General features: G+C 36.9%; 1 protein-coding gene across 2 annotated transcripts in view; it reads left to right on the top strand.

Annotated features, from left to right (window-relative positions):
- Positions 1-20140, top strand: part of LOC113044866 (protein kinase C beta type-like) — a 109870-nt gene that overhangs the window by 39634 nt on the left and 50096 nt on the right. For both annotated transcript variants that reach the window (XM_026204992.1, XM_026204991.1), the window contains exons 4-8: positions 3193-3304; positions 8324-8452; positions 14208-14364; positions 14493-14627; positions 17450-17546. In XM_026204992.1, the coding sequence (XP_026060777.1) occupies positions 3193-3304; positions 8324-8452; positions 14208-14364; positions 14493-14627; positions 17450-17546 (630 nt within the window). The remainder of the gene's footprint in view (positions 1-3192; positions 3305-8323; positions 8453-14207; positions 14365-14492; positions 14628-17449; positions 17547-20140) is intronic.

Here is a 20140-nt window from a genome sequence, read left to right as displayed (position 1 = left end):
CACATCTATTATTTTTTTTTAACTTGAGACAATAGTTATTCATTTTCATTGGCTCAAGTAAAAAAATATAGATGTTAATCATTTCATTTTTTTTTTAATTGGATGAATGAAACACTTTGCATCTTTGTTTTATTCGCATCAACATTATTTGATTTTAACATTTTGGAATAAAGTATTTATATAGCATACTTTTATTGTCTAACTGGTAAAGACCTTTTTTAAATTTAAAACCAAATTTAAAAACTAAAATACTGAATGCTGATTAAGAAACCTTATTGAATGTGTGTTGATTGGACTTAAGAACTATGCAGTTGTTGCCTTTAATTTGGTTACAGAGAGTTAATCTTTTAATTTAAGGCCAATTCTCTGTAGTTTCAACCCAATTAAAAAACAAAAGCTAAATGCTGATGTCTGTACCATCTATGTTTGTATTGAATGTAGGCTACTTACTTCGCAGTTATTGCCGTTAATTTCAGATGGTTACGGTTATTGTTTTCAATAGCCAAAAGCCAGTTTGGCCTATTAAATAAAGAAAAAAAAAACATCTTGTGTATGCACACTTTCCTTATTTCTTGTTTGTTGCTTAAAAAGATAAAAAAAATCGGAAATCGGTATCGGAATCGGCCAGTTTGCTTGTAAAAAAATCGGTATCGGAATCGGCCAGTTTGCTTGTAAAAAAAATCGGTATCGGAATCGGCAAAATAAAATCATGATCGTGCATCCCTAATTTCCATCACAAGCAAATGCTATTCTTTTGTGCTTTCTATTCATCAAAGAATCTTGAAAAAATAATATATCAGGGTTTCCACAAAAATAATAAGCAGCACAATCAGACACTGAAGACTGGAGTAAAAAATAAAAAAATGAAACAGAAAATCATTATTATTATTAGAATTAGGGCCTGGCGATAAAACAATGATTTACTTAATAAAATAATAACAAGAGTTCGATAAATGTTGAATATAATGTACATTTTTGTATATAAATATATATAATGTATATATTTTTTCCAGTTTACTAATTCTATATTTATTATTTTTATTATCTGTGGCTTGTCACTGTCGGTTTGTGCTGTGGAAGATTGTCAACAAAACTAATTATGTGAACATATGTGTAAACATACCTGGCAATAAAGCTCTGATTCTGTTTCTGATAATTACAGTATTTTCTGTGATTAAGTTATAGTGTTTGTGAATTTATACTTAATGTATTTAGACTACTGTTTTCACACAAATACTTAGAAACCATATAGTTACATTTTTACCATGGTACTGAGCATGTATGATTTTAACTGTGGTTATAATGATCAAAATGTATGCAAAAGACCAATGGTTAATTTAAATAAAACTCAAACAGTAATAATAATTTAATTTGATAATGAATATAAATTTACATCTGCGTCCTAACTTAAGCTACTACTACTGTCCACTCAAGCTACTGTCAAATGTGCGTTTCTAAGAAACCAAAAAAAAAAAATTATCTCTCTTTAGAACATGCAGATATTTGTTTTGTTAAGGAAAAATGACTGGAAAAGTATTCTGACTGTAAAAAGTCATTTAAAACCACAATAAACGTTTTAACCTTTTAACTTGAAATAAATAAAGATTTGAAATGGAGCGGGAATTATTTATATCGACTGATAGTCAATTTTGTATTGAGATAATTTGTTTGGCCATATTTCCCAGCCCAAATTATAATAGTAAGCTAAATGTATGCATGCAAAAACCTTTTCCAGAATAAATGGCTATTTTTAAATGGCCTTCAATGAATAAAAACACTTTTAGCCTGGAGAGCATGTAGTTGCAGTATGCACTAGCAGAGGCTAACGGGCTTTGCCAAACTTTGACCCCTTTGCAAGTACTTACTGTGATTTTTCTTTTAATATTATCATGTAGCCTTACTCTCTTTCTCACTCTCGTCTCTTCCACCTACTCCCTCTATCATTTCATCACCTCTGCTTCCCTACACGGTGTGCTCTTGGATGTGAGACTCTGACCTCTTCTCATTGCGTATTCCTCTTCTGTAAGAGTATGTAACACAGTCCTGTGGGCTTTGTGTGTGCTGCATATGCTCACCGGGGTGCTTCTGTGCGCCCAGGACACAGGCCGTGTGGAAGCTGCTCTCTTTGTGTGTAAGTGTCAATGCTACCATGAGCTGTATTCAGAGGGAGAATATTAAAACCGCTTCTTATGAATAGAAAATCATAAAAGAGTCCCTGCTAAATGAATAATGGATGAATCACTTGGGGGGAGGCGAACATGAAGGGTATTCTGGTGTGCCAGTATTTCAGCTGACTGGCAGTGCCCTACTGACCTGGCGATCCAGTATCACTCCGGTGTCGTACTGCATCATTATATAATCTATATACGATTAAAGTATTTTAATATTATGTTTATGATGTATATAATGTAAATTGCTATTATTATTATTATATGATTTTATTCTATATAATAGATTTTTATGAACTAAATATTCTTGTGAAAACCGATGGTATATATATATATATATATATATATATATATATATATATATATATATATATATATATATATATATATATATATATATATATATATGGTATATAGTTTTTAAAAATAATTATTTGATAAATGGATGAAAGTGTGATGAAAAGATAAAAAAAACAATTAAGTTCAAATAAAAAAAGTTTTGTGTGTGTGATAATGTAAAAGTCTGTTACTTTTTAATAATTTAATGCATGCTTGTTGAAAATATTTGTCTTGGCTTACTGAAATCTTACTTTTCAATGGTGGTTGTATTTATACATTATATAATACAGTATTTCCTATTGCACATCTGTAGTTTGAAATGTGTTGTACACACAATCCAACTGCTTTTAAACCGTTTTTTTTTTTTACATTCTGATTTCCGTTTCCTTCTTTTTAACAGTAGCAAAAAAAGTTAGCATTTAAATATTGTAAAGCTATGAGCTACATTTCTTTCTCACTTCTCCTTGCCACACCTGTGCTTTTACCATGTAAAATACCTGTTTTAATTCCTCTGTGACCGTGAATACACCCGACTAATTTCTCTTCTGCTTGTTTCAAATGTACTTCCCCTTTAGGAATTTTTGCACTGTGTATTTGAGTTATTGCATTAACTCCCAGGTTATTTTTGGTAATGCTTATTTAAGGCTAATGTGGCTGACTGCTCTCTTTTTGTGTCTTTCTGAAGGACCCGCGCAGTAAGCACAAGTTCAAGGTCCACACGTACTCCAGCCCCACCTTCTGTGACCACTGCGGCTCTCTGCTGTATGGACTCATCCACCAGGGCATGAGATGTGACCGTGGGTATCTCTCACTTTCCTTGATTTCCACTCAGGCGCTCAATAACACATAATCAACCAATCAACCTTTTGAAAAAAAGTTTTTACATACTTTGATAGTTTCAAAGTGCAAGAGTGCAAGTTCTTGTTGTGGTGTAGATGTTGTAGGGTTGGCTGGATATCAAAATTTAGGATTCGGTCTGATACCAGCCCCTGCTGCAGGTTCTTTATTAATCGCTTTGTGATTTAGCATATTAATTAAGATAAAGAGAGTTGCATTTTGTTACAGGAACATTTAATAAACTGAATCTGTCAGAATAGGTGCAATTTAAATCAAGTGGGATCATAGAATTAACAGTTTAAACGTATGTACTGGAATATTATAGTAAATAACAAAAGCTAAATTATTTTGTTCAAAGGGAAACCGATAAACTACAGGTTTGAAGTCAGTATGTTTTTTTAAATTAAAGAAATGTGTACTTATATTCAGCAAGGGTGCATTAAATTGATCAAAAAGTGACAAATGCTGTTTTGTTTTTTACTTTATTCATCATAGAATCTTGGAGAGAGAGAGAGATAGAAAAAAACAGTTTTCAGCATTTGATAATAATGTTTCTTGAGCAAGTAATTCAACACATTAGAAAGGTTTTCTGAAGGATCAAGTGACACTGAAAACTGGAGTAATGACTGCTGAAAATTCAGCTTTCCCATCACAGGACTAAATTATATTAATATACACCACTCACCAAGGTTGCATTTATATGATCAAAAACAATTCAAAAGAACAGTTTTCTATATGTTACACACCGATGAGCCATAACATTGGGACCATCCATCTAATAACCTGTGGGACCTCCTTTAGCCCACAAAACAGCGGCCACGTGAGGAGGTTTTAAATTGAACGAGGTGGCTATAGGTCTCTTGGGGTATGTGGTACATTAATGTCAACAGCAGGTCCTCCAGATCCCAGAGTGGTGGTGATGGAGCACAAATCCGCTTTTCGAAGTCAAACCACAATTGTTTGATTAGATGAGTTTGGAACCACCTCAAACCACTCCTTGAACGTTCTGGCAGTGTGGCATGGCGCATTATCCCAACCCAGGCTCATTCAAAATACGTGCCTCTAGATACATTTCTGCAACATTATTACGTACCTTACTGCATGTTTCCCGGCAGTTTCAAAGTGAAATGTCCAGTGAGTGGCGTTAAAACAATACGTTCAATACGTGACTCTCGCATGTTTTTTTACGCTGATATAGGCACACAATGCTGTCTTTTTATTACATATCTTATGTATTGTGGCGGTTCATAATTCAAATATCTGTATATAACTGTCGCTAAAAGTTAATGATCTATAATGTTGGATATATCCCCTACATCAAACACAACCCTAAACCTACCCGATAGTGTTAACTATTAATTCTTTTGTCGAAGAATAGTTTCACGGGATTCTTACCGGAGCTCTTCACCACTTACCGTAAGTGCAACGCCATACTGCGTGAGCTACCGAACAAACCTACTGAATATGAAACCCCATACATATGAAGCTGGATATGTGATGCTAACGTTCAAAAGTATCAGTTTTGATATCTCGCAGGATGCTAAAATTGTTTTGAATATATAACATAATATTCTTCAAGTAATTGTGCGAGAAATAGGCTTTATTAATCAAAACTGTGGACCTGAAATCATACTTTGTGTGAAAAGTAATAAAATTTGTTGGAGTTTTATTGTCTCCAGTGTTTATTCTTAACTGGAAACTGCAGCGATTCATGTGTAAGTGGGTTTCAGTTTTGCAGAAATGTATTTAGAGGCACGTATTTCGAATGAGCCTACATTGCATTATCCTGTTGGTAATGTCCATCACTGGCAGGGAACACAGTTGCCATCAGTGTGTGCACTTCGTCTGCAATAATGTTTTGTATACCTGACAGCTGCCAGGAACTGTGCTAATAGCGACTCAGTGGTGCAGTCTGTTAAGCCCTTGGTTCTGAGCTTCTGAGGTCATGGGTTCGAATCCAGGGCACTTAATGTTGTTAATGTTGTGCATGTACAGTGCTCTCTCCACCTTCAATACCATGACTTAGGTGCCCTTGAGCAAGGCATCGAACCCCCAACTGCTCCCCGGGTGCCGCAGCATAAAGGCCGGCCCACTGCTCTGGGTGTGTGTTCACTGCTCTGTGTGTGTGCACTTTGGATGGGTTAAATGCAGAGCATGAATTCTGAGTATGGGTCACCATACTTGGCTGTATGTAACGTCACTTCACTTCTGTAATGATATAATGGTGCCTAAAGTGTCCCAACAGCATAACCGGCCAGTGTCTGCCCAAAAGTAAATCCAGGTGCCATAGCCTCTGTTGATATCAATCTGTTGAGATTCAATCTCGATGATCTTGGGATCTTGGCAATGGTGTGCAGTTAGCAAGGGGACCCACCTGGGTCGTCAGCTACACAGGCCTATACGCAGAAGGCTGTGGTGAACTGTGTCCTTTATTAAACTGTGATAAATCGCCAGCTTTTCCCATTCTGACACCGAACACTACTGACCGAAAGCTGGTCCTCAGATGGTGTATATATACTAATCTGTGAACTGCACCTGCACATTTGGTTGCTCTTTGGTTACTCATAAAAATGCAGGCTTAGTGAGTTTAAGAGACTTCTTTCAAAAACACACAAAAAAATCTTCCCAACTCCAAACTTCTGAACGGTAGTGCAGGCAGCATGAACTTTCTTTTTCCCAGTCTCATATGCTCTGCATCTATTTTAATACCTGCATCGGCACATTGACCCACATATTATGGGAATGATAATCAATTATTCTATAAGTTCTATAATAAATGCATTCAACCTTTTCGTTCTCAAATCATGCATTGATGCATACAGACACCATTAACTTAACATCAGCGTTCCCATTTTACGGCACACATACAATTTGAACTGCCAAATTGTACTGAATAGCTGCACTTTGTTTAAATTCAAAATGCGTGTTACTACCCATAATGTTTTTTATGATACCATTTGTACTGTATACCATGCAACCCTAGTATAATGGTTGGGTGATCCCTGCGAGACGAATATCCTGGGAACATAACCAGGCCGTATGAAGTCCCGCTAACAAAGTACCTGACTAAAAAGAGATTTTCCATCTCACAGTAATCTACCTCTTATCCAGTGTCCAATACATAAAACATTCAAAATGTTCACTTAGCAACTGTCCAAGCCTCCGGGGCACAGATATTCACCACCACATACCTGATTGTTGGCTAAAAAATATTCATTGACATAACAGCATATTTTCCAGCAGCTCTTTACTCTTATTAATGCATGACAGGCAGGTAGGCAAGTGAGCAGACAGGTGGTGTAAAGATGAGGCGCTTAGCATCTTCACCTGAAACATGACACAAATTGTTCTGGTTGCAGACAGGGAGAGCTATAATTACCTCTGTTTAGTTTCCAATGTGTGCATCGTCTTCTCTGGGGCCCTCTACACTGTTTACACTCCAGCTATGGCTTGCACTGTCACACTTCTGACTGAACTGTGGAGAAGTGATCCAGTGCACGAAGGAGTACAGTGTGTGTGAGTGTGTTCTTGTGTGTTTGCTTGTTCACAGTCATGTTCATGTTTGGCTATTTGATATGTAAACTTATGTTGAGTCCACCTGCTTCTCTTTGGCTTGTGGCCTCCAACGCAACAAAAGCATCATAACTGTGATTAGCATCTTTGCTACTGCTGTAATGATCAGTTTACTGTAGAGTAGTCAAGCAGCTTATTTATTTCTGATGGAGCTGGATGGCCTCGCTTGATAAGAAGTTTGCTAGCATCCAAAACACACATGCTGGTGATGTTTTTAGCAGGGGAGACTCGTTTTTCCTGGTCAGATCATAGAACCATAAAACACTGTTCCTTTCTTTCAAAATCTAGTGAGTCAGCTTCCGGTCTCTTGCATACATAGGCAGGTATCTTCTAAGACAGCAACTGAAATATACAATGTGCAATTTGGTATCAGAAAAAAAATTCAAATAAATAATAATAATGCAGAATTTGTCTCTTTGCTTTTGACCTTTTAAAAAAAAAAAATTATATGTATCATTTATCAGTTGCACTTTATTTTACAGTACGTGTACAAACATGTACTTATAGTGTACTTGCAGTGTATTTATCTAAGAAAGTTCTGGTAACACAAGGTAACTACATGGGGTAGGGTTAGGATTAGGGGTAGGTTCAGGGTTAGGACCTAGTTATTACATAGTTATTGTAATTACTATAATAAGTACGTAGTATGTACATGAGGAACAGGACTGTAAAATAAAGTGCTACCCGTTTATCTGTATGTACACTTATGTAACTTGAAGGTACTAATAGTCACCTTTAGGCATAAATAAGATACAAAAAAAGTTTCACCAAACTGTATTTATTTAAAAAAAAAAAAAAAGAGTAAAAACAGCTATATTGTGAGATATTTTAATAAAAAATGTAATGTTTTCTTTTTTATGTATATTTTTATATTTGTTAATTTGATGAAAATTTTCAATAATTATTCTACCAGTCTTCAGAGTCACATTATGCTTTAGAAGTCATTGTAATTCGCTGATTTTGTGCTCAGTGAATTTATTTATGATCAGCATTGAAAACAATTGTTCTGCTTACTAGTTTCGTTCAAAATTTCATAAAAAGTAATTTTTTTTTTTGGAATACATTTCTGTCACTTTTAATCAATTTAATGCATCTCTCCTGGATAAAATTAAGTCTATAAAAACGTCGCTCTAAATTTGCTTTCAGGGATTGCCTTTACTTGCAAAGGATACATTTGATGCAGTCTACATGTTGGTAGGAGACTTATGAGTCATTGCGGAGCTGCCATTCACAGTTACAGAATTTGCTCAACAGGTCTTTGGTAGAAGGAAAACACTTTCCCTTTCCGTCTGGCTTTTAAAAGGTCACACATATATAGATTCATGTCTCATCTTTTATACAATGTGCATCTGTAAGTTGGGGTTGTGGGTTAACATCTCTCCCCCTTTCTGTCTCCCTCCATGCAGACTGCTTGATGAACATCCATAAGCGCTGTGTGGCCAACGTGCCGAGTCTGTGTGGGACTGACCACACTGAGAGGAGGGGCCGCATCCAAATCACCGCAGAGATCAAGAACAATGTGCTCACCGTCAGCAGTGAGTCACCGCTGCCCACTCACACACATCACTGCTGCACACATGTGCATGGAAGCAAACACTCACTCACGCCTTCCTAAACCGTACACCACTCGCTGGTGGATCCTGAACCTCTCGTTACCACACACATGCCTTCGTTTGACCCTTGAAGAACAGCCAAAAATGCACTTTAAAGGCAAATCTTGCATGAATACTTTCAGTTGAGGCATGAAGTGTGCTGCTCTCGAGTCTTGTGGGAATTTCCTTGTGTCTGATTCCTCCTAGTGGTGAATCCAAAGCTAGGATATGTTTAGACTTGTATGCACCATTGCAGGGTTTTTGAACAGGTGCTTATCGTATTGGAAATACCCAGCTGCTTTTAAAGTCTGTGTAAAGGCAATTCAGAGAATTGTTTCTCAACACATTATAAATGTTAGAAATGTATTGCTGAAACAAGTGACGAAGAAGAAGTGTGAATTATGTAGCACTGAATTGTGGGGTTAGACGTTAAATAGTTTTTTCTCCTTTTGCTTTCCAATCGCTCTTGTGATACTTTGATGAGACACAAAAAACACACTTTCACTATCGTGTTTACTCGTCCTTCACTGTCGTTGCTCCTCTTTTATATCCTTCCGATCTCCTCCGTGGGACTCGAGATGTGAGTGAGTGGAGCAGGTGTCACTCCAACGGCCTCGCTCCGTTCCCACGGCTCTCGGCCCTGCCCCACTCGTCACACTTTAGTTTTATGAGATTTATAAAAGAAAGATACAACTTTATGATTCTCTCTGAAAACAGCCGAGATCCTGGAGGTGTGCCATGGGCGGAGCTTAATAGTCACAGGTCGATTGGCAACAAAACAGAAAATTTTCTTCATTGGGAAGCTGAACAAGGTTATCTTTCCCTCACATCCAAAAACACACTTCTTTGGAGACATTCTTCTCGATCAAGTCCTGTGCAGTGCTGTGACGACTCCCTGAACCCGAATCAAGCACGGTGAGGAGCGCGCGCTCTCGCTCTATTTCCTGTGTACACACGCTCTTCCGGGAGAAGTGCCCAGACAAGGAATTACGCTCTCTCTGACGTCATGAAGACCCAAGCCTGAAAAACACTTTCAGAAACGTATTCGAACCCGGAAGGAGTGTATTTGGCACAGAAATGAACTTTGGCCTTGTTTAGCATGAGAATGCAACTGTTTAACAATGTAAATAACTCAGTATGCATTAGATGCATTATAATAGCATTAGATCCCCACTTTAAACACTGATCGGTCTGCACAGCGCTGCTTCAAGCCGCACACTCCTAATAATTAGAGCACATTAGCATTAGTGGTTTGCCCACTAAATATGAGTTACTGTCATTACCTTTAGTTATTACAGCTTACAGTTAGCTAGCTAGCTTTCCCTTTGTCTACCTAGTTGCGATAATTTACAAAGCAGCTCGGTCACCTTATGTAAATTAACTATCTAGAGGGAGCATCCATTCAGGTTGTAGCACTATTTGACAGTTGAGAGAGACGGCAGTTTTCCCGTGAGTGGGTGTGGTTTCAGTGCTGACATCAGACACACCCCCAGCATCTGAGAGCAGAGAATACTGCTTATTTTTCAAGATTTTGATACTTATTTTATATACCTGGTGTTTTTTTTTTTATCATTCAAATTTGGCTGGTTAGTAAATATTTTTTTTCTGTGGTGTGACAGACGTATATGTAATATTGCATTATGCAGACTTAAAAAATAACCAAAATAACCAAAAATAAAAAAAGTTTGTTTCATTTTACATTAGCATAACCTCATAGTCTCATGTGTCTAAACACAAGCATGACTGCTAGGCCAATGTTCTTGAGCATAATCAAAAAAAAATATATATATCTGTAATTACAGGATTGCCGTAGTAATCTGAGCACAAACAGGTTATTGATATTAAGCTTTCAAATTGTGTATTGTCTGTCAAGACAAAAGCAGTGGGCCGTGCAAACATGTGTTTTTGTTTGTGTGGGCCGCGAGTTGAAAACATTTGGGAACCACTGGTCTAGTCCATGTAAAAAAGTTAAAAGCTAAAAATCTAAAATGTATGACAGCAGTAAGAAAAGGAGACAAAGAACAACAAAATAGCCCTGATGTCTAAAACGCAGTTTGTGACAGTGATAAAGTGCATTCCAGCTCATTGTGAAATTCTGTAGGATCATTCTTGTAAACCTGTATTATGTTACACGTGTCCATGGCAACACAAGAAAGCACACCAAGTCTTCCTGTCTCTCTTTGACATCAGTGCAAAAACGCCTCCAAAACAAAAACACAAGCACACTGAGGTAACCGTCTTTAGTTGCAACCAAGACTGTAAATATGGTGATGCTTTCAGTGTCCAGCAGAGGGCGTTATTCTCATTCTCTTAGCACAAACCGACTGAGAAAAGACTCTGCGCTTGTTCACTCAATGATAGTTCACACAACAGTTCCCAAACTGTATGCTGTCTTTCCACTGGAAAACAGAAGTTGAATTTGTTTTGAAGAGTCTTCACTCATCTGTTTCCATATACCAACAATTCATAGTTCACTATTCACTTCATCAAACATTAACGTTGCTATCAAATCAAACAAAAACCAGTTGCACTTCATGATATTGACACCTGGTGGCCTGTAAATGTTTGATTTGAGAGCATGTGTAAACTTTACATTTTAGTCTGTTCGTATACAGAGCTATTGTATGATTTCAGGAGACATTAATTATGTTTATTAATGCGATTATAGCGTTTTTTGGAAAATGTAGTTTAAAGATTCTTCAATATTATCAATTTGTGTTCCAAATGAGAAAAAAAATAATGGTTAGGAACGTCATGAAAGAATTGTCATTTTTGTGTGATTTATCCCTTTATCTTGACCCTTTGTAAACCCTCTACACTGATTATTTAATATGAAAATAGCTTTTCAAACAGTTTATTAAATTATATCCATGATGAATTTCCACTTAATTATTATTATATCTATGATATAAAACGTTATATCCATGAGGAATTTGCACTTGGTTCTAATTTGGTTCTAAAGTTCCGCTTAGTCGTACTTTCGGAGCAGAAGATGAGCTCAATTAAATGAGATTTCTGGAAGAGAAGATTTATCAAAGTACCGTTAAAAGAATTGATGACCCAAAAATGAAAAATCTGCCAGAGACTCGCCCTCATGTTGTTCCAAACCTGTATAAACACTTTTTTTCCCTGGACAGAACACAAAAGGAGATATTTTGAATTTTTCTTTTTTTTAATTTAACAGTCCAAAACATTGAACCCCATTGACTTTCATCATGTGGAATAAAAAACACAGAAGCTTTCTTCTAAATATCTTGTTTTGTGTTCCACAGAAGAAAGAGAGTCATACTGTTTTGCAACGACGTGAGGGTGCGTACAGAGCTATCACTTTAATGCTTTCTGGAGGCTGTAGGCCTGGATCTGTGTAGCAGCGGGTGTGTGTATGTGACATTAGCCTCAACACACTGCTCTATATTCAGCCATGCGTCCCTCTTTTCAAGCTCAATCCAGGGCCATTTCACCCCGCGAGCCTCAGCTCCCATTTTCCCTTAGAACTGACTAACAGCCTTTAGCTCGCTAGCGGCTAATGAGCTGAGCTGCACCATGTAAAGAACCGAGGCGCAGACAGCCCTGAGCGCAAAAGACATTTTTAATCCATCACGCTGTCCTTTATAATTTAATGTCACGCGACATTGCCGCAGATCGGCTGAGCGTACAGTAAGATGAATGAGGCCACTTCCTGTCGTGCATTTCTAAGACCTGTCACTTAAAGCTAATGAATTGACCAATACCTGGATGGAAATGGGGCGGCCGCTCTGCCTTTAAAAGGTCCTTTCCACCTCATCTTTCTCACACTCGCACTCGATTTGACCACCGGAGCACTTGCAGGTTGATAAATAATAGTGAGGCAAACTGGGTGACCATGTTTTGCGTGTTGTCAGTGCTTGTTATGCAGCTTCATTTTGTGAACGAAGCCTTAAATCTTGCCCTTAAATCAGCTTCTGTTAACTAATCAACTATCCCTTTAATGGCTCCAGTCAGTTCTGGATCTCTTCAGAAGATCATTTGCTATTGAGTTGCAGTGCCGTTTTTTCACCTAGAGAGGGCAGTGCTGTTTAATTATTTGCAAAAACATAAATTATATTCCTAAAGTCTTTTACACCTGTGACTGTTTGATTGATCAACTGTGTTATACGCTACTATGTAAATGAGATCAGTATTTTTTAATCAACATAATGAGCTTCCCACATCTCTGAGCCACAAAACTGAGTGTATCTTGTAGGTCAAAGCTTTTGATATCTTCATGCAAATATCCTTACATGGTCAGTGATCTCGCTTTCTTAATTGCTCTATGTGGAGGGCTTTCAGAACGAACATGTTGTGCATAACATTTATTAGCTGGTGAAATAAACCCTGCTCCGTGAGCACAACGGTTCACGCAGAAGCGGTCTCTCTCTTCCCGTCTTCGTGCTGCAGTACACCGCTGTCTTAATGAACAGCTAAGCCTACCTTCACACACCACTCATTATGGAAATTACACTAGCCACAAATCACAAGGCCACAGCATCCTCCAGCATTAATTGTTGTCCTGGTCAAGTGCTGAGGTCAACCCCAATTACTGGGATAGTGTGTGTGCATTCATAGCCCCACAAGGCCATGAGGGCTCACAAGATGCAAGTTTAAATGTATGACAGCTATTCACTCGCGTCTAGGGTCTCTAGTTATTGTTTTTGAGCGGTAAAGATTTTATCAGACAATGTCATCATAAACAGAACTTTCTTGTAATTCAATATCTTTTCATTTTTCTAGTAAAAAGATCTTGACCTCCTAAAAATATGATTAAATTACATGAGAATTGTGTTGCTATTTATTATAATAACAATATAATTCCAAAAATATGTTTTCTAAATAGAAAGATTTGTTTTATTTAATATTTATATAAATTATATAAAGTATTTTTTAAATTTAAGTAACTTTGATTAAATCCAGTGACTTTTTTTCTCTCTTTTAAATCAGTTCAACAATTCATTCACTGGTTAGTTTAGATATTCTTTTTGCAGGATTGATGAATTATCAGGAGATGATGACAACTGAGCAAGTTTTTTATGCGTGTTATGAGTGAATCATTGATTTGTTTTGTCAATCCACTAACATGGAGTTGTTTAAGACTGAATCCGGTCTCAATATCTTGCTACGGCTGCATTTATTTGATTAAATATTTTTACAATTTAAAGTAACTGTTTCAGTATTAACATAATAAATTAATAACAAGTGCATGTCTCTTTTGACCAATTTAATGTGCGTTTTGCTAAAAGTATTCTATTTTATAAAAACCTTTGAATGGTAGCGTATCAAAAAGTCATCAACAGTTGAGTAAATAAGTAAATGATGAGTTTGAGTAACATACTTTGATCATTTTAATTGTGAGATTGACGTCCACTTGAACAAACGTCTCATTCAGTCAGTCAACATATCCTTGTTCTTGAATATCAGTAGGTCCAAAGAATGAAATGCTTCTTAAACTTACACTTCAACAGTATTAGAAGGCAGGAAAATAACTTTGCATTGTTGCTTTTTATGCATAACACAAACAGTGCTTAACTGTAATATGTATTTGATCAAAACTCCAACAAAAATTTGATGCAGGCTGTAGTATGTTTTTATTTAATGTAAAGGTTCACTTGGCATTGATTGCACACTATGCAGAGTGAAAGTAGGGAAATCTTGGTCCTTATGTGTCTGATTTATTCTGTTACAGTTAAAGAGGCGAAGAACCTGGTGCCCATGGACCCCAATGGCCTCTCTGACCCCTACGTCAAACTAAAACTCATCCCTGACCCCAAGAGCGAGAGCAAACAAAAGACCAAGACCATCAAGTGCTGCCTGAATCCCACGTGGAACGAGACCTTCACATTGTATGAAAGCTTTATCAGTAGCACAGCCGAAAGAGCAGTCATTTGTTTGAATGAGAAATGCAGAATCAAATGCTGAGCTTGATTTCTTTGTCTCTGTCCTCCTCCCTCCTGCGCTCTGTGTCTTACAGTAATCTGAAGGAGTCTGACAAGGACCGCAGGCTGTCTGTGGAGATCTGGGACTGGGACTTGACCAGCCGGAACGACTTTATGGGCTCTCTGTCTTTCGGCATCTCGGAGCTTCAGAAGCAAGGGGTGGACGGATGGTGAGGAGACCAACTGACACACACACACATATATATATACATCAGTAAAAATGAGCAAGTCCCCACGTTCAAATAGATTGTGTACACGCTAATATTAAAAGGTTTGTGTCAACTAAACCGCATTACATATCACTGGAATTCACAGACATGCATCAGTCTGTACACGTCTAACTGGTTCAGCCGTCCCTACTGCTCTTTCAGAAGTCCTCAGCCTGTCTTTTCTCCCTCTTCAGTAGTGCTCTTCATCTAAGAGCTCTCCGCTCACACACACACACAACCAGTCCCATCCCTTCTCGAACACCTCTAAACACATCTCTTGTCATGAGCCCGCAGTGAATGCATAAACGTGCAGGTAATTTGACAGAACTGAGTTAAAAGAGAAAGGTCAGACCCACTTTCACAGAAGTCTTTGCTCTCTCCTTCATGTTCTCTCTCTGTCAGTTATTTTGTCTAGTCAGTACAAGTATCTAGTGATTGAAGTGTCTAGTAGTTCTTTCCCAGCTAACAGATAATTCCCACAGTCATGAGATCACTTTATGAAAAGGCATGTCCAAATATATTAATTTCTGCAGTGGGGTTTTTATATGCCAAGGAACCCCAAATATAATGCTCTCATTGCAAAAGATCCCTTTCCTTGAATTTAAATGCAGATTTTAAATGCGTATTTATACTATGTGAGAACAATATTAATAAACAATAAACTTTTTGGTTCTAATATTAAAGCCAAAACAGATTATTAGAATAATATAAAGAAAATATGTATTTGGTATAACATTTATAATTTTATAAATATATAAAATTTATTAATAATATAAATAATTACATTAAATGAATCCATTTTTTTAAATAGTATTTTTACTATTAATATTGTTCCAAAGCAGCTGAACAGAACATAGGGACAGACAACTTTTTTGCAAGCTAAAGAAGGCGGTGAAAGATTAAAATTTACATAAACTGTTTATGAACATAAATACTTGGCAAAGTAGTGGTATATGGAAAAAAATGTATTTGTTTATTTCTTACTGTTAAAATACGTATGCTATTAAGTTGACATCTATTCAGGAGTACAACCCACTATTTAATAATAATAATAACCATAAAGTTAATCTTCAGTGAATTACAGATAAGGTCAAAATAATGCTTTTCAAAATGTTATGCTAACCTTAAAATAACGTTCAGCTTGCCTTATGACTCCTGTTTGAAGAGACCGTTTTCGAGCATAAATGTATTGACTAGTACAGTGTGTTCACAATGGAAACACAAAGAAAGTGAAGTCAGCTCGTTTTATGTTTGTTTCTTATTTTTAGTTTTGATATTTCAGTGGCTGTGCTGACAGTACACATCCCCACTGGCTACTGCAGCTAGTGTCTCCTCTCTCTGTGTGTTTCGCTCTACAGATGTGACTTTTATCAGATGGTTGGATGAGATGTGTGTACGTGTTTTTTGAGGGTGTTTCAGAGGATTTGTAGCAGTTATGGGCCTCTTTTTGTGACCGCGATGGCTGCTTCCTGCCACCTGACAGAAAAGCACAGTGTTAGATTAGAGGCGAGATGTTTCAGCTCCCCAGTGGAGCTTCAGTCAGGACATACTGATCACAATCTCATTGTCAAAGCTGTCACTGTCTCAGCACAACACTCAATCATGTTTGCAAAAGGACATAGAGTCTGAGAACTGGGATTGAGAACAGGAAGTCTTTGTTATTGTTTTTTTTAATGTTCAGGATATAAAACAAATATTTATTTTTATTTTTAAACATTTATTTGCAACACTCCGGTGTCAGATAACAGTACAGTTATAACAGTATGAATTATACATTTGTCTTTTCTTTTTTATATTATATTAGATATTCAAACCTCTACACTTTTTAGATAAATAGTTAATCAGTTGACTGTTGATTAATTTATTTTTTTAATTTTTTAAAACTGTCATTTCAATACCAGAACTATATAGACTGTCTTTGGCTCATGCATATTAATTTGATGATATTAAGTCTAGGATGAACACTTTTGAAAGTCACTATCAGCTCATTTATGACCTCTATTCTGCATGTAGTGATCATTAACTGCCCATGGCCATGACTATGACTCATAAAAGTCTCTGACCAACATATAGACTATAAGATCTTTTCATGCTAACTGCCATTCTTCTGCGCTTTCCGTTTTCTGTGAATGTGATGAGGATGACGCTCACACACACTAAAGCCTCTGGAGGTCTAGATGTGGAAGGAAGGAGTGTTGGGGGGGGGGAGTACTGCAGCCATGACTCATCTGCAGTCATAAACACACACACACACCCACGCAGACCAGAGGCAAGATGAACACAGGGCCTCCTATCACATCAGTAGCAATAAAGGATGTGGAAACCCAGCGTGCTGCTCTAGGTCTGTTGATTTTTGAACATGTCATCTCGTCGGATCCCAGCAATGGTCACCTCACACCGTTAAACAGGAAGCTGATTTTTTGCTATCTGGAAGCACAGATGTTAGAAGAGCTAAATATGAGATGAGGCATCATGCTGTCCCTCAGACATTTGAAAGCTGATTGGGGGGCATCTCCACCCGGTTGGATTCCTCTTCACGAATGATCATAGTCAAGGTCTTCCCAGCTGAGAGGGAAACTGTAAGTGTATGAATGGTTTAAATGAGCTGAGGTAATTTGACAAAATGTGCCATTTCAGGGAAGTGTGCAATTCCAATAGTGGCCAGATGGAACCATTATCAGAGGATTTAATGTCTCTGTTTCTGAAGCATATGTGATACTGCACTAACCAAACTGTCCCTTATTTTCTGTCTCTCAAACACATGCACACACACACACATGCAGGTTTAAGCTGCTCAGTCAGGAAGAGGGCGAGTACTTCAATGTTCCTGTCCCACCTGAAGGTGAAGAAGGCAATGAGGAACTCCGGCAAAAGTTTGAGGTGAGAGTATGTGTGTTCACCTGCTTTTTTGGGTGTGTCAGAAATTATGTGTTTGTATTTGCATACATATATAGTGTATGTATGCACACACAAGTAAACATTAGTTTCATTTTATTTAACAAAAGATAAGCCCCTAGAGAACAGTGCTGTTTTAGTTAAGTTTTTTTGTTTGTTTTGTTTTGTTTTTTGTTTCATTTTGTGTTTGGATTATTTGTTTTTGTGTTGGGTTTCATTTTGTGTTTTTTGCTTTGTTTTGTTTATTTGTGATAGTTTTCCTGTTTGTTTTGGTTTTGGTTTGTTTTGTGTTTTGGTTTTATATTAGTTTTGTAAATTTGATTTTGTTTTATGTTTTTCTTTTTCCATCACTGGCACTGTTTTGTTTCTTGTACTCATGTACAGTACTGGGGCTGTGGAATTCTTTTCTTTTTTCTGCATACGATTAAAATCAACATCAAAGTCATTATTTCTATTTTACAGAATGGAGTCAGGTGGTTGGAGTTTGAAACGTAAGAGGAATGTCAATTTTGGCAAATTTAGTAAAGTTAGTTATTATATTTGGATAAAATATTACGGAGACAAAAATTTCAACAATTTGAATAACATGCACTTGAATCATGCCTAATAAGACCAGAAATGTAAAAAAAAAAAGAAAAACACCAAAAAAGGAAATAGAGCCAATTTTGATTTTAATTTAATTTGACTCTCCTAACTGGGTGTGAGCAGGTAAAGTGAAAGAGAGAGAGAGGTCTTTGTGCATGAAGCATATATCACTCACTGACAATTCTGGCATAAATAACACATTGGCAAATCCCAGCATCCTCCTAGAGTAATCACACTCATGTCAACCTGCATTCTGCTCCGCACGTCCCAATTTGAATACAGAATACATCTGACTGAGAGGTACCAGCACGAAGCTCTTGATCCCTGGCCTTTTTTCACCACTGATTGTTTCGGGCACAGTTTAATGTCTCCTAATGTTTCCTCTGGTTTCCTGTTTCTTTTGAGAGCATTCAGTGGCTAGTAGTTCAGACATGGTTCCCAATAAGTTTGTTTGGTGAAATGGTCTCGACAGTCAGTTTGTGCCAGTCGGGGGATGCATGTGATGTGTGTGGCATGTATGTTGGATGCTTTTTGTGTTTGTGTGTGTGTGTGTGAAGGGGCACAAACTGTGCAAGTCTCTGCATAATTCAAACGGTCCCGCGGGCAGACCCAGCTGTGGACCCAGAGCATGATGGTATTATTTATGAACAGCCCAATGCTAAGCTCAGAGCAGCACGGAGTGGGTGTTTGTGTCTGAGCTGGCAGTTTTCCTACACACGGTGTGATGCATAATGCAAAATGTGAGAAATGGTCAATCTGTATCTCATCTGGTGGGCTGATTTCACACATCATGTAGGAAAAACTTCTTAACTCATCAGTTTAAGTCAACCCCCTCACATACCTACCCAGTGCTGGGTCAGTGTAACCCAATGTTGGGTAGCCTGTGCCAAACCAATTGAAACTGGCCTAAATGTCCTAAAATGTTTTTGAAGATTTTATGATGGTAAAAGAGTGCATTTTTATGATTTAAAATGAAAAATGTTCAGTAGGTTGACTGACCCAGCACTATTTCAAAAAACAACCCAGCAAATTGGATAATGTATAAAATGTAATTAACCCAGCATGTGTTCTGTCCAACATTTACCCAGCGCTGGGTTGCCAAATAACCCAGAAATGTTTGTTTTAAACCCAGAGTTTATTATTAGTAGGAGTATTATTGTAAAATAAATTATAACGCTTTCAAGACTCATTTGAAAACCTTACAGCTCTATAGACAAATTGTATGATATTATATAAATAATACAATTATATAATTGTATACATTTTATAATTTGATATTACTATAAAAACAAATGTGCACTTTTTCAAGTAACTTGATTTCAGTATTGCAAAATAATAATAGTACTAGTAATTATTATTGGTATTAATATTATATTAACAGTTTATTTATTTTTTACATATTACACATATTACACACACCTATTTTAACAAAACTCTTATTTTTTATTGTACTTTTTTAAACATAATTTTAAACATCACAAAATAACAATAATAAAATAATAATAGTCTTTGTTGGGATATGTAAAAATAAATTGTTAATAGTCATAATAACTTTATTTTTAGTTTATTTGTAAACTAAAACTATTTATAACTATTTATTTTGATTATGTCAAACTATTATTATTACTACTACTACTACTTTTATTATTACTACATAAACTCAAACTTACAAGGCAATATAATAAAGTTGTTTTGGAATTATGGAGCAGCGTTTGTGTCTGTTATGCCTTAAAACACTGGCTCTGTAGGCAGTATAGCTTTTGAGTAATTCTCTCATAGATCAGCATCACATCTGGTGTCTTGCTCAGTTGTATGCTGTTCGATTGTTGCCGGCTAAGAATGAATAACGCAGCATTCCTATATGCTTTGAGACTGAGTGGTTTTGAGGGGAAAATGCTTAGGCTCTATTTGAGAGCATCAGGACAGGAGATGTAGGAAAGGTTAGCGAGTCAGTTCCTTGCTATGGGGTCTTTGCAGTCAGGGCAGAGGGGGCA

Source organism: Carassius auratus, chromosome 3 (assembly GCF_003368295.1).
Source record: "Carassius auratus strain Wakin chromosome 3, ASM336829v1, whole genome shotgun sequence".
Classification (NCBI taxonomy): Eukaryota; Metazoa; Chordata; class Actinopteri; order Cypriniformes; family Cyprinidae; genus Carassius; species Carassius auratus.
This window is presented reverse-complemented; position numbering and strand designations above follow the sequence as displayed.